The sequence below is a fragment of the Euprymna scolopes genome, chromosome 2 (assembly GCF_053919585.1).
Source record: "Euprymna scolopes isolate OS-2025 chromosome 2, ASM5391958v1, whole genome shotgun sequence".
Lineage (NCBI taxonomy): Eukaryota > Metazoa > Mollusca > Cephalopoda > Sepiida > Sepiolidae > Euprymna > Euprymna scolopes.
The window spans coordinates 195,646,914-195,661,576 of NC_136483.1; the positions used below are offsets into that span (position 1 = coordinate 195,646,914).

Here is a 14,663-nt window from a genome sequence, read left to right on the forward strand (position 1 = left end):
TGGCTAAGTGATTTTATGTAAAGAGAAATGAAAATAATAATCGAAAATTTGATTTTTCCTAAAAATATAATAAATATTTCACCCGTAATGTGAGTAAAGAAACAATAGGCATCTTAACAGCTTTTATATGTGAGTTTATCTACTTTTGTTTCTCTGAATTAAAACGCAAAATACACGCTAAAATATATTTTATTTCTGAGATTGAGATGCTCGGAAAAATCGTGTTTTAATCTTTCTAATTAGCCGTAATCTATCTATATATTTCTTTTACACAGTGATCACCACTTATCAAGGCCAGGAAGCCACTCAGGGATAAGGGTTATTGCAACTACATTACGTTAGTGTGGAGATTTGATGAAGTGTTTACTTAAGGGGGCGGTTCATTAGGAATTTGTTAAGATTGGACTTGAAGACATCCAAGTTGTAATCCGGTGGGAAGCAGGCATACGGAACAGATATATTAATACGATGGCGTGTGTGTTATTTTGTGTGTCACGCTTACATCTTTTTTCTTCCGAGTGACTGTCGTTTAATTATTATGACCTTCCATTTCTTGTAATAAATAATTTTACCAAGAATTCTTCATCACAAGTTTTGGTTTCGGTTTCGATTATAGCTGATAGTACTTAAGTCATCTATTTTTTTATAAATATTTTTACTAAGAATTCTTCATAAATTTTGCTTTCGGTTTCGATTATATCTGTAGGAACTCAAGTTATATATACATATATATGTATATATTTTTCATAAGTTTTGGTTTCGGTTTCGATTCAAATTGATGCACTCAAGTCATATTGATATATTTTTTTCTTTTTGAAATCGCAACTTTATAATATATAAGAATCGATAGAAAATTGACTATATAATAATATATACGAAATCTGCAGCAATGAAAGTATTATATTGAAGCATATTTGCGACCGGGCTACGCCAGGCATCCCTGATAGCTTAGATAAATACTTTTGCAGTTTTAACAAAAGAGCTACAATAATATCAAGGCGCCCCATTTACGCTGAACATCTACAGAATACTAACATCAATATATTACATACGAAAGTCTGGTGTGGAATTTCGACAGTTCTCACTCGTTTATAATTAACTGAACAACTTATCCATCACTTTCTTAGCTATCTATGTATTTCTCTTGCAATCTGTAGTTGATTCAATCACTCTCAAATATTTATTAATGTCTCTGTGAACATTTAAAATATTTTCTCAGCGTCATTATCTAATTTAAATATGCACACCACAAATACATATAAAAATTATATAGCAAAATAATAAATCTCTCTACTTTTATATCGGAATAATAAATAATAATGACTTCTAAAATAATACAGAAGTGAAGTGACTCATTAGTTTTAGTTAAGAAGAATATGTCACAGTATACGAAGTCAAAGTATGATAAATAGTTGCAGTAGTTGTGAGCCAATGTGTCAATAGAACGTTTATGAAGAATTGATATGTACTAAAATATTACCGTTAAAACATAGAATTGAATGAAAACAAAATAAGGAACAGAAATTAGTATTACCTTCGTCATAATTAAAGACGATGTTCATTCTTTTTGCATTTGGATTGAGTTTGAAAAGAGCTTCCATGTTTTCTTTGCCACTTTCTTTCTTTAAAAGAGAAATCATGTATCGGTTTCTGTTGCGTAGAGATCCATCCAATTCAATCGTCTTCGATGGCGCTTCGAGCTAATGCAGAAAAATATCGTCAGAAAACAAATCAAAATCATTTGAATGAGTAACTAAAGAAATTATAATATAATAATTAAGACAATCGATAAGATTTTCTGCCCATATTTCTATATATATATAGGTTCACGGGATGCTGAAAAGATATATTGAGAACAGATGCTACACTTTGATCTCAGCCAAAAGGGCTAGTAATCATAAAATAATGTTTTTTTTAATGAAATGAACAAAAATAAAATCTATTATTGTATCATCTGTTAATGAGCGTGAGTATCGTAATATCAGTTCTATAGTCATAAGGCCGCCCTCCAAGGAAGAATTTTCTATTAAGGAAGTGGGGTAATAGCCCCAGATATTACATTCTCCTTTGTGGGAGTAGGTAATGTGATAATTACTTTATCCTTTCTTGGGTGGGTAGTGTAGTATCTGGTCTGTCTCAATGATAACATACTGACAGATATTACTTTCTCCTGTTATGTGGGCGACCCTCCCAAGTATTACCTCCTTTAATTGGAGACAGTGCAGCATTGTAGAATATGTTCGTTCAGCGTAATATCATCCCCACCCACAGGCTAATGAAAATTATGCGACCGAAGGGAGCATATATTGGGTAGTATATACATATATATATATATATATATATATATATATATATATATATATATATATATATATATATATATATATATATATATTAGACATTAATTGTCGATGCAATTGCTCGATTCTATCTAATTCTTGGTTCTAGCTTTATCGTGAAAAGTGTATGTGAACGGGTATATATATATATATATATATATATATATATATATATATATATATATATATATATATACTAGCATGAGTGCTCGGCGTTGCCCGGGTGTTTGTAGGTGTATGCTGAAAAAAAAAGACGGTCAATTTTTTTTAAACTTTGACCTCTATTATGACCCCTTAACATTTATTGTTTTTGGCTCAAATCAAGTTATTAAGTTAGATCCATGTCCAAGGAACCTATATCTAAAATTTCAAGTTTTTAGACCAAAAATTTAGTAGAATTCGCAAAGTTCAAATCGTTGAATTTCAACCCTTTAACAGCCAAATTTCTGGCCGAAAACCGACCACAAAGATTTTCCCAAACCTCAGTACTCTGTATATCAAATTTCAAGTCTGTTAACTAAAAATTGACAGAGTTATTGCGTAGGGAAATGCACACAGGCAGACACACATACACGTTCACTTTTATAGATATATAGATAGATAGACTAATAGATTAAACAAAAATATATACGTATACATAAATATATATGGAAATAATTTTTTGCTTACTGTAAAGATTTTACGCAAATATTATGCAAGTATAAATCATGTAGAATATCAGCATGAATATAATTACATGTAATAGTTAACTCTAGATGATCATCCCATAAGAAAACCGAAAAAAACTAATAGGGAATTAATTAAAATGAATGTTTAAAAGAATATGCAAATTAGCTTTTGCTAGTGAATGCATTTTCACAACCCATATATAAGAAAATTGTATTTTCTTTTTAAATAAATAGAAAAGAGGCTTGCCTTTTTTTGTTATTCTTGGCCTTCAGGCCGGGATCAAAGTGTGGTATCTATTCTGCAGATGCTGCACTTAAGGTAATTTGTCCCAGTCAATGGAGGGGAAACACTCTATACTGCGACAATTATTATTTTTGGTAACCAGAGTGCCCCCTTTTTGCCTACTTTTAGGGGAGCTGGTTTTTACCCCACATTAAAAATGGCCTTGTGCCTAATTTGCTTTGGTGGGGAAGCAAATAAATACATTAAATAAATAGAAAAGAGGATATTTAATATGAATATCAATACACACAAAAGAAAAACGAATTTATAGGAGTATAGAAGATATATATATATATATATATATATATATATATATATATATATATATATATATATATATATATATATATATTCAAGCTAATGCACCCAAGTCATATGGATATATTTTTTTATTTCGGAAATCGCAACTTTATAATATATAAAAACTGATAGAACATTAACTGTATAATAATATATACGAAATCTTCAAAAATTAAAATATCACATTTAAGCGTACTTTACGACCGGGCTACGCCGGGCGTCCCTGATATCTTAGATAAATACTTTTTCAGTTTAAAAAAGCTACAATAATATCAGAGTGACATCTACAGAATGCATACATCAATATATTACATATGATTGAGTCCCCTGTGGAATATCCACAGGTCCTGCTAGCATTCAATTAAATAGATATCGTACGTTCTTATTAACTGAACATTGTACATTTATTTTTGTTCATGTTATATTATATTGTACGCAATATATATATATAATGAAGTTAGCAAAGAATATATTAGTAACAACAGCAAAACCTATCAAGATAGGAAAAGCTCAATAATTGTTTATAAATGATTATACGTTTTTAACAAATATCCACAGGCTTTTCCTGTCTCTGTTTCTGCTTACTTGACCCAGTTTTGTCCTTACGTTCATTTGCATGTCTGTGTATATCTGTTGTATTCATTTAATCATTCTAAATTCAGACACGACTCTTCTCTCCACCCGATTCTTTGCTTCTCAATATTTCTTTTTTTCTTTCTCTATCTTTTCCTATTGTTTCACTTCTCTTCTTTTTACTTTCATTTGTATTCATTCTTTATTTTCGTCACATTATTTTTTATTATACTTTTAAGTCTCTGTTTTTACCACTCTTTAATTAATCTTTGTATCTAAATGTCAGATTTTATTCTTGTTTATTTCTATACATGGTCTTGAAGATGTCTGTATCTTAATGCAGATTCCATCTTCAATTGATTAAGTTTTTTTTTATTTTAATATAAATTTGATCAATCCAGCGTTTTATTCCTCTGCCCAATGTCTGGATATTTGCATTTTATTGAACCCAATTTTCGATTGATTATGGATATACTTTTGATCGATCTTAATTTTTCTTTGAAGTAATATTTTCAAGATTTTTCTTGGATTTTTATCTGGGTTTCCTATACCGGATTCTATCAGCTTCTCTATGTGATCCCTCTTTTTTCATATGATTCAATTTGGAATTGTTCTATCTTAGGAAGTTCTAGCAGGATTAATCACAATACTCCCCAGAACTTTACCGGATTTTTATTTGGATGGTACTAGGACTTTACAAGGAATCAACCCTGAAAAAGACTTTACCAGGATTTAACTCTCGATTTCACTTTACTCTATTGGACTTTTTAAGGACCTTACTTGAACTTTTATAAAATCGTGACCAATTAAAGGACTTTACTATGGATCTCTTAAAGCTCGCAGTTTTCTTTCTTTATTTCTAAAATAATTTTGTCCTAATTTTTTTTATTTCTTATTATATTTATATTTTCCCTTATTATATGTATTTTCGAATCCCTTATGTGCTTTTTATGCCTCCAATTCCTACCTTTTTTTTCCTTTCCTTGTTCTTCTCGTCCATCTCTCTTTATTTCTTTCATTGTTTATTATTTTTTTATGATTCTCATTATTTATTAGCTATCCCTGTTTTATTTTTATTTACTTATTTGATACTCTTCAGTTTTTTTATTTTTTATTTATTCGTATATTTTATCTTTATTTTTATTGTTAATTTTTAACTTCATATTCGCGTATGTTTAATTTCTTCTTTGTAGTTACAATTTAATGTCTTTATTGTATGTTATATCTTCTTTAATATATATTGATATATATATAATCACTTTATTTCTAATTTTTTAATCTAATGTTTTAACTTTTTATCTATATTTTATATTTTGTATAATACTGCCCTTTTCCCTCTTCTGATGAGAAGCATTTAGCTTCGAAATGCCATGGCCTAAAGAGGTGTTTCTTATATTCTTTCTTTATTGATTCGATGATGTAATATAGTTTTATGTAACTTTTATCTATCTATCTATCTATCTATCTATCTATCTATCTATCTGTGTGTGTGTGTGTGTGTGTGTGTGTCCATTATACACAGTATTGACATTGATAAAAATTTGCCTTAATTTGGTAAAAAAGCAGTGGACTTTTACCTTCAAATTAATCTCACGGCTGATCGTTTGCATTTCACCACGAACGGCAAACTTTTGACGTTCATTCCTTAAGTTCAAATATCCCATCTCGACATCGGCGTTGTATTTCTCCGGGCTTCTGCTGACGCGGCCAGTCATATCAATAGCAAAACCAGTGTTTGCGTGTCCAGCGTCCATCTGCAGAGTGTACATATCACGTTTACCTTTGGATTCTGACATCAATTTTGTTGACATTTTGAAGGTCTTTTGGGGATCTTGATCCATACTGAACTCTGACCTGCTGCTGAAGATAATGTTGCCGTTGGGAACGTTGATGCTGGTCTTCAAGTTCATTCCCTAAACGATTTAAAATAAACATTATTTTGGCAAAAGTAGAAAAAATTCGGCAAAAATAAAACGATTCTAATACTTTTCGTATTCTTCAAGTTGAGGTCTATATAGTGGTATCCCATTTTCTGAGACCTCCCAGTCCTACTTTCTATGGTAACAACGAATGCTGATTTCATTGTATTGTGTTTATTATTAGCCGTTTTCGACACGATATTGTCAATTATTGATCACTGGTAATAAAAGTAAGCTTTCCTGGATTTTCACTGACAACAAGTTTTCTCAGATATCCAGTTACATCTCTTTAGATAGCCGTTTCAAAAAATTACCTAATCGCAACAGCCATTTACCATTGACCCTTCGCGTATACCGATCATATAATATTTTTTGAGTTTGAGTGGCAATAAACCGTTTCTATATTCTAATAATCTCAACATCATTTTAATGGAGGTTTGGATGGTTCTCTCCCACCCCGGTCTTTCCATTCTCCTTGACGCTTAATGACCATTTTTTGTATGGGTATGTAAGATTATACATTTTTGTTGTGATGATTTCAGATTATTATTATTATTATTATTATTATTATTATTATTATTATTATTATTATTTACTCGTACGAGTCGTTACTAGTTACTATTCTCTGACATAAACTGTAGGAGTCTGGTTGTTTCCCTAATGTTCCATAACTCCTTGCTTCTGTCGGTTAGAGTTACAAATCATTCTCTCTCAACAATCGTTTGTCATCTGCTTGCCACTGATAACGGCCATTGGCTTTCTCTTGAATTTAAGTTAGAATAGAACTTTCAATCGAGTTCTGGGTGGAGTATTCCCTCTTCTATCTTTCCTTATACTCAATCCATACATGACTATTTTGTGTGGTATTAACCGATGTTAGTGCATAAGAACATAATGTTTTCCTTATATATCTCCCTTAGGGATATTGTATTATGCTCTTTCTATATTTCTAATTGGATTTACATAGGCATATTCTGTTTGATCTTACCTGCAATTCGTCAGTATCACATTTTATGTTTGTTGGTTTCTGCATTCAATGAATTTTCTAATATATCGGCTATGTATTGTATTAATCTATTCATTACACTTTGACCTAGTCTGTGTTAGTGATTTTCGTAACTGTTACTAGTTCTCCTACAATAATTTGTGTTATGGTAGTTTCTTTTTATGCTTCTCTTTTTCCCTTCTTCTCTACGAAAATCCCCATGAATTTGTTTTTGCTTCCTTGACCCTTACACTGTCATATGCTAACACGGTATTTGGCAACTCCTTCATTTTTCCTGTCTAATAACAGATTTGTTTTTGTTATGGCGGAATTACTTGCATTATCTACGAATGAACTGATCCATATACAATAAATACTCGCATACAAGGCCTTAATGCAACGTCTAGGCTCGGAGAATCAACAGCTTGTTCTTCGGCTAGACGAACAACTCGCATTTTTGTATGTTTTTGTTAAGACATTTTTCTACTCTATTCCTGTGTTCTGTTTTCCTTGTATCCCTTTTAACTAGGATTATAACAATTTTCTAGGATCATTTTCCTCTTCCTCATAAGCTTTTATATCCTTTATTTTGCAATAGCGGTTCCAGTCTGTTACTGTGTCCATTTTCGCGTAGTTAATGTGCATTTCAAGTTAATAATATTATCAGATCAATAATGTCTATTTTTATATTTTGTATTAGTAAAAACTCACAGGTGGAAATTTGGTCCAATGTAAATACTGAAACTATGGAAACCGTTAACCGCGAAAATACAGAATTTACTGAATAAAAAAATAGCACACTGTAACAGGCAATATTATAAACGTAATTGTTCTATAGTTTTTTTTGTCACAGCATATTATTTACTTCTTTATTAAGTAAGACATCAATATATATGAACAAACTAAGATAGAGAGAAAGTTCGGATGTGAAAAAAAAAAGAAAAAGTTTTCTCTTCGTGTTCTTTCATTTTCTACTCGTCCTCGTTCTTTTTTTTTTTTTTTTAAATTTTTCTTGATCACAAACTATGAAAATCTACAAATTAAGATGATCCAATACTAAGGTGGGAAACTAAGAAAAATATGATCACAAGTCAATAATTTATGAAAGCGAAAACATTTTGTTTTGACTAATCGGTACATTGAACTTCTTCTGATTTTGTTCCATTGAATTCTTGTGCCTCCGCACGTGTAAAGGGTGCACTTAATTTTAATAATTATGTTACGAGGGTTTTCCTTTTTTCAGTTAAATGTTTTAAAGATTTAAAAATCAATTTGGTTACAAGCTGTGAAACTAAGCTAAGAAAATATTTATCAATAATAAATAATTCATAAAAAGACGAAAATATATTATCGATTTATTCTGATTATTCTTATGTTGTCTTTGTCTATATGCAAGGAAAACGCACATTTATTTTTAACCTTTGCATTACTATAATTTTTATTATTCAATCACTATGAGTTTTCACGAATCATTATCATTGATTGCTTAAATGAAACAGTGCTGTTCCTTGGATTCTGAATGATAACTAGTCTAAAAAATGTCTAGCAATCGTCAATCCTTTTAATAGCCGTTGTATATCATTTTGCGTTATAGCAACAACCATTTACTATATATTCGTGCGAGCAACGATAATTACTCCTCTTCTGGAATTTGGATGGTAATATACCTTCTTAAGCTCTGTTAGTTCTACTGATCTAAATGCTGCATTAAGACCTTGGAAGGCGATTAGAAGTTTAGTTGGTGCACTCTCTTCTCGGTTTTTCCATAATACTTGGCCCTTCATAACAATTTAGTGTGATACTAGTCACCACAGTTTAATGAGAAGTATTATTATTATTATTATTATTATTATTATTATTATTGAATGAGGAAAAACAAGATTGACTCACCTTTTTCTGGTTGGGGAATTTAACGGTGAGATCGATATCTGCCCTGTCACTTGATGTTGTAATATCTGCTTTGATGTCAATCTTTTGAGATTGATTATTGATGTCCATCATAATATGACCCATTGTGGAACAATGATTTCCATTGACTTCAACTTTGCCAAATAATTCAATCGTTCGGCGTGGAGTAATCACCCTGAGTTTAGCTTCATTTTCTCTTTGCACTATTAATTCGAATCCAATTTTCTGATCGTCCCACGAAATACGGCTAGCTCTAACCATAGAGTTTTGGGTGTCTTCAAAACGGCAATCGAAAGTTACTGTTCTCCCAGGAAAGATGATTTTAATGTCGAAGCTACGAGATATATCAGTGTGTTGATCAGCGTTCTTGTAGGATGTTTGAAACTGATATTGTTTATCTTTGTTTCTCTTATCCATATTCACATTCAACCAACCGTTGAAACGACCGTTCTTAACGCCAATATTCAAACTATGTTCTTCGTTTGGAGATTTCACATTCATTTCCATGATGGCTTCTCCATCGCGTAGCATTTTCCATTCAGCAGAAAAAGTTAATTCTTTAAGAATCTGGAATGGGGTTTTGAAAGTTAGAGAGATCATGGTCTTACGCCCTTGAAACTTCAGATCACTTTTCATTTCAATTTTGTCTTGCAAATTTTTATGTTCAAATTTAAAATCGAAGCTATAATTGTTAACAAAGTTCGTGTCTAAAAAGTAACCAGCCAATCGGTTTTGATCTCGTTCGACGTATCCTTTAGTGCTAAAGGATTTTCCCATTTCACCATTGTGTTCATAGAAGATCTTTGTCATTCCAGTCCAGGGAGATTTCAAGTTAAGCATCATATCGGTCTTCTGAAACCCTTCAGAAACAATACGCAATTTCATTCCGCTTGCATCCATCGTTGGAATGTTGAGTGTCATCAAGAAACTCACTTCTGAAGAGATCTTTATCGAAGCCATCGAGTGTACTTGAGTTCCTTCAATGTCGGCTTCAAATTCATATTTGTAGGATTGATCGTCAAACATGAGATCAACGTTAAGTTTTGATTTTCCAGATCGACCAAAAATATTGTAATGAGGTTCAAGTTTGAAACTTGCTTGTCTACCATCGAAACTAATTTCAATTTTGTTTTCAAACATGTTTTCTCCATAAGAAATTTTCATCATTGCTTCACCATTTCTTAGGTTACCATTCGTTTTAACCAACAAATCAACATCCTTCAATTGAGGAATGGTTGCGTGTGCTTTTAGTTCGTTAAAGTTCTTGTTGCTGGCACTAATTTCAATTCTTTCACCGTTATAGTCGATTAGTTGCATGACAAAATCAAGGTTTTTCAAGTTTCCGTTCAATTTCATCTGAAGCTTCTGCAACAATTTTGGTAAAGAAAGACGTAATTCGTTATTGGCCAATGAGAAGTCACTTCTATACACGTCATTGTTGTTCTTGACTTCAATGAATCCGTTAAAATCGCTCAGTTCTCCATTAATTTTCATCGATAAGCTTTGTTCTCCAAATTGTGGAGTAGCCATTTTGGCAGATATTTCACGGAAATAACTTTTTGTGGAAGCTGCCATTTCATATTTCTCATTCCTGAAAAGCACATTGGCACCAAAGGACAAACTTTTCAGATTGCCATTGAAGTGCCCATTTACGTTAATCTGTGGACCCGTAAGTTTAAGAACAAGTTCTTTGGCTTGAAATTTGTTAGATATATTTAATATATATCTTTTATTTATTTCAATAAATGTAACTTCTGTTTTGAGATCGAAATACTTTGCATTAGTCTGTACATGTGACATCACCTTGATTTGAGGGCTCGTCACTTGAATATTAGCGAGTTGAAAGTATTTTTGTGTTGACATGTTTACTTCGTATAACTCAGTTGCCATCTTCAGACTGGAAATGATTTTATTTTTTTGGAGATTACCTTTAAATGAAAACTTGGCTTTCATTCCAGCTTTTTTAAAATTAAAATCCACATCATTGTAAATATTCTTGCTGTTCATAAGTGTATCATAAATATATTTTTCATACCAAGGTTTCTGTTTGGTAGATGCCTTTCGACTTTTATCGACAGATGAACTATGTAAACTGGCTGTGAATGTTGGTGTTTTTACGTTAACGTTCAAAATATATTTTGGTGTTGCGTCTTTGCACAGGCCTGTTAAAATAAATGTACGGCCATCAAACTGAACCTTAATCACAGCAGAAATGCTTTTCTTCTTCTGGTATATTTTGCTGCTAATTTGTAGTTTATGTTGGGGAGTAGTTAGAGTGATTTCGTTAAATTGATAATATTTCTTGTTATAAATATTCAGTTCGTATTTATCTTCGTTTATTGTCAGTAGGAATGATTTTTTCACCATTTCAATGGAAGATTCCAGACTACACCGAATGAAAGGAGTGTTTATTTGGAAATCTGTTTGGCGATAAAAGTCTCGATTTGAAGCTTTGATTTCATAAATCTCATCCTTATGTTTTAGAGTAAGTTGTGCATTAAACTTCCGCTTGGTTCCATTTAATAAGAAAACGAGCGAGTCTTTGAAGTATGGCGTCACCAAGTTTGCATTTATTTTACGATACTGATTCAGAGTAGATACGGACAATTGAAATTCCTCTCCATTGTGCACGAGTTGGGCGAATACATTGACCGATTGCAACTTGCGATTGAAATTCAGCTGAATTTCGTCTTGCATAGAAGGTGTAGATAAATTACCGGTTAGTTTGAACGAAGATCCATCTTTAATGACTATCAGGGCGCAATGATTGTAGGGATTCTTCAGTTTTGCGGTCATATCAAAACTCGTAGGGAAGGAGGCCAGTTTATTAAATGAAATGCTCACAAGGAAAGAGAAAATGTCGACGTTGATATTTTTCTGAGCTCCGTGGAAATCTACGGAAATGCGGTGCGTTTTCTGTTTGGGTGTCATACTGGCATTGATGGAGACATTACTACCGAAAATTTTTAAATGGAATGTAAGTAATTTAGGAGATGAGCGTGTGGAAAGCGTAATGCTCATCTGACGGAAATAATTCCTCATAGCTATGCTGAGATCAAATAATTTTTCCTTTTCTAAACTGGCACTAGAAGTAAAGCGTAGACGATTACCGTCCATTTTAAACGAGGCATCCATCATAAAGAATGGAAGATTAAGTTTAGCGCTGATATGTTGGAAATTGTCAAGAATTCCAATGGTAACTTGATGCAGCTTATTAAACAATGTAAGTTCGACATTAAAATAAAAGCTATTCATTTTCTTATCAAATTTTAAAACTGAATCTATACTGAAGGACTGATCCTTTCCATAATGGTGATTCTCGTGCATGAACTTGGCCTGTATATTGAAAATATTTTCGTCTCCATTATACATAAACGAAACTATATCACTGAAAACTGGTGTAAGAAGTTGAGCATCAATTTTTTGGTAATAACGTTCGTTCGAAATGATCAGTTCGTATTTGCTTGTGTTATGTGTTAATTTTGCTGAAGCGTTAAACATTTTCAGGTCTCCGTTTAATGTCATCGTTAATTCATCTTTGTATGAAGGAAACGATGTTTTGATTGACAGTTTCGCCAAATGTTCGTACGTTGCAACAATTTTATAAATTTCTTCTTGTTCTGAGGATGAAATAAAACCGGGATTTATTAAGTTAAAAAACAATTCAAACTTATCTTGCATCTTAATTTTCATTTCGCATTTAGATGTAGCATATCGAGCATCGAAATACAATCCAGTTTTATCAAACATGAAATTGCAATTAAACTTGGGCATATCAATCTTCAAGTTCATATATCGGAAATATTCTTCATTGGATGCTGTCATTTCGTACGTATGTTTATCCAATTGAATCTTACATTTAAGGCTAAACTTTTCCAGATTTCCGATTAGAGAGAATTTGAGCGTTGGTTGAAAGTAAGGAGTGTCCAGTTTGGCATCAATCTGTTGATAATATCCTCTGTTGGAAAAGGTCAGTTGGAATTTGTCATTGTTATGCAGGAGTCGAGTCAGAACATTCATTTCACTGAGGTCTCCATCTAATGTAATCAATGCTCTATCTTGGAAGTATGGAGTGTTTAAAGTTGCTTTCATCTGACGATAATATTCTTTGTTGGAAAGCATAAGTTCGTAAACTTGATCATTGTGATTGAATTTTGTGTGCATATTGAAAGCTTTCAAAGGTCCTGAAAAAGTTAACAACAATTCGTCGTTGTATGATGGAATAGATGTCTTGATTTCTAGTTTAGACAAATGTTCGTACAATGCTGACATCGTATATTTTTCTCGGCCATTCATAGTGAATGTTGATGCCATGTTAAAAGTGATGGTTTCTGTATCAAGATTCATATTAAACTCAAAGTTGACAGCATTTGGACCGTTTACCTTGACGTTAATCATACGTCCATATTGTTTAAGACTGAATTCGATCTTGTTAACTTCTTGCTTACCAATGCTTGTGATGCTGCTTACTGTCATGAAATTGAGATCACCTGTTAATTCAAATGTGCTTTTCCATTCATCAAAATCCAAAACTTGGCCATCAAGTGATAGTTTGCTGGCTCTTCTTGAATTCTGAAACATTGCATCAAACATGATAACATTGGACAGTTTCAATTTCAAATTTGCATGAGATTCTTTTTCATTTCCATCAATCATCATTGTTAATTCACCACTGTAGGAAGAAACTGTGCCCCTGACGTGTAGCTTTTTCATGTGCTCATAAGAGGAAACAATTTTGCACACTTGCTGTCTGTTTATTACCAGGCTTGAGCGTAAATTAAAGTTAGTTTTGTCTCGATTGCTTTCCCACTTGATTTCGAAATCAATAAGCTCAGCAACATTAATAATCACTTTCAAAGAGTGTTTGTGTTTTCTACTATAACTAAAACTACTTGACAAATCTACTACCTGGGAAGTGCGCAAATGATTATTTCTTCGTAAGACAATGCTTGTTGCGTCAGACATTTTTAGAGATGCTTCAATTAAACTTTGTTTGTTTGTAAATGATAGTCTTAATGCACTATCCATTATAAACTCTCGGCCAACGTTAATTTTGAGAATCAATTTTGAATTGGAGAGATCATTATGGTGCTTAAATAGTACGGAAATTTCATCAAACCGGCTGTCTGAGGTTTTAAGGTTGAAAGAAACAGAGAGATCCTCCATGCTCTCAATATTATAATTGAAATCCATATTACTGAGAAGATTATCCCCAGCAAAAACCTGATATTGAATTTGTTGTGAAAATAATGAATTACTTTGAAGTGAAAGTGTTCCATTCATGTTTTGATAACCTTCTGAAGACATTTGGAAATAAAGAGTCAACTTATTCTCTGTCTTTGTCGAAGAACTTAATACAATTTTGCCTTCTTCAAGTGTTACATATTTCATCGCTGGGAAAATAACGAAAGGGGTGTTTCTGAAGTGTAAAGAAAATATGAAATTATCTCGTACTTTAATTTTCATTTCGCATTTAGCCTTGGCATATCGAACATCCAAAGACAGTCCAGTTTTATCAAACATGAAATTGCAATTAAACTTTGGCATGTTTACCTTCAGGTTCATTTTTTGGAAGTATACTTCATTCGATGCTGTCATTTCATATGTGTATTTATCAAATTGAATCCTACATTCAAGGCTAAACCTTTCCAGATTTCCTATTAAAGAAAATTGAAGGTTTTGTTGAAG

General features: G+C 32.1%; 2 protein-coding genes across 2 annotated transcripts in view; one reads left to right on the forward strand and one right to left on the reverse strand.

Annotated features, from left to right (window-relative positions):
* The window catches only part of LOC145301289 (uncharacterized), a 539,758-nt gene that overhangs the window by 358,022 nt on the left and 167,073 nt on the right, over window positions 1–14,663 (forward strand). The window lies entirely within an intron of this gene.
* Window positions 1–14,663, reverse strand: part of LOC145241289 (uncharacterized) — an 82,487-nt gene that overhangs the window by 28,669 nt on the left and 39,155 nt on the right. Inside the window, 3 exon segments of the mRNA XM_080104038.1 lie at window positions 1,535–1,700; window positions 5,741–6,076; window positions 8,958–14,394. Of these exon segments, the coding sequence (XP_079960164.1) occupies window positions 1,535–1,700; window positions 5,741–6,076; window positions 8,958–14,394 (5,939 nt within the window).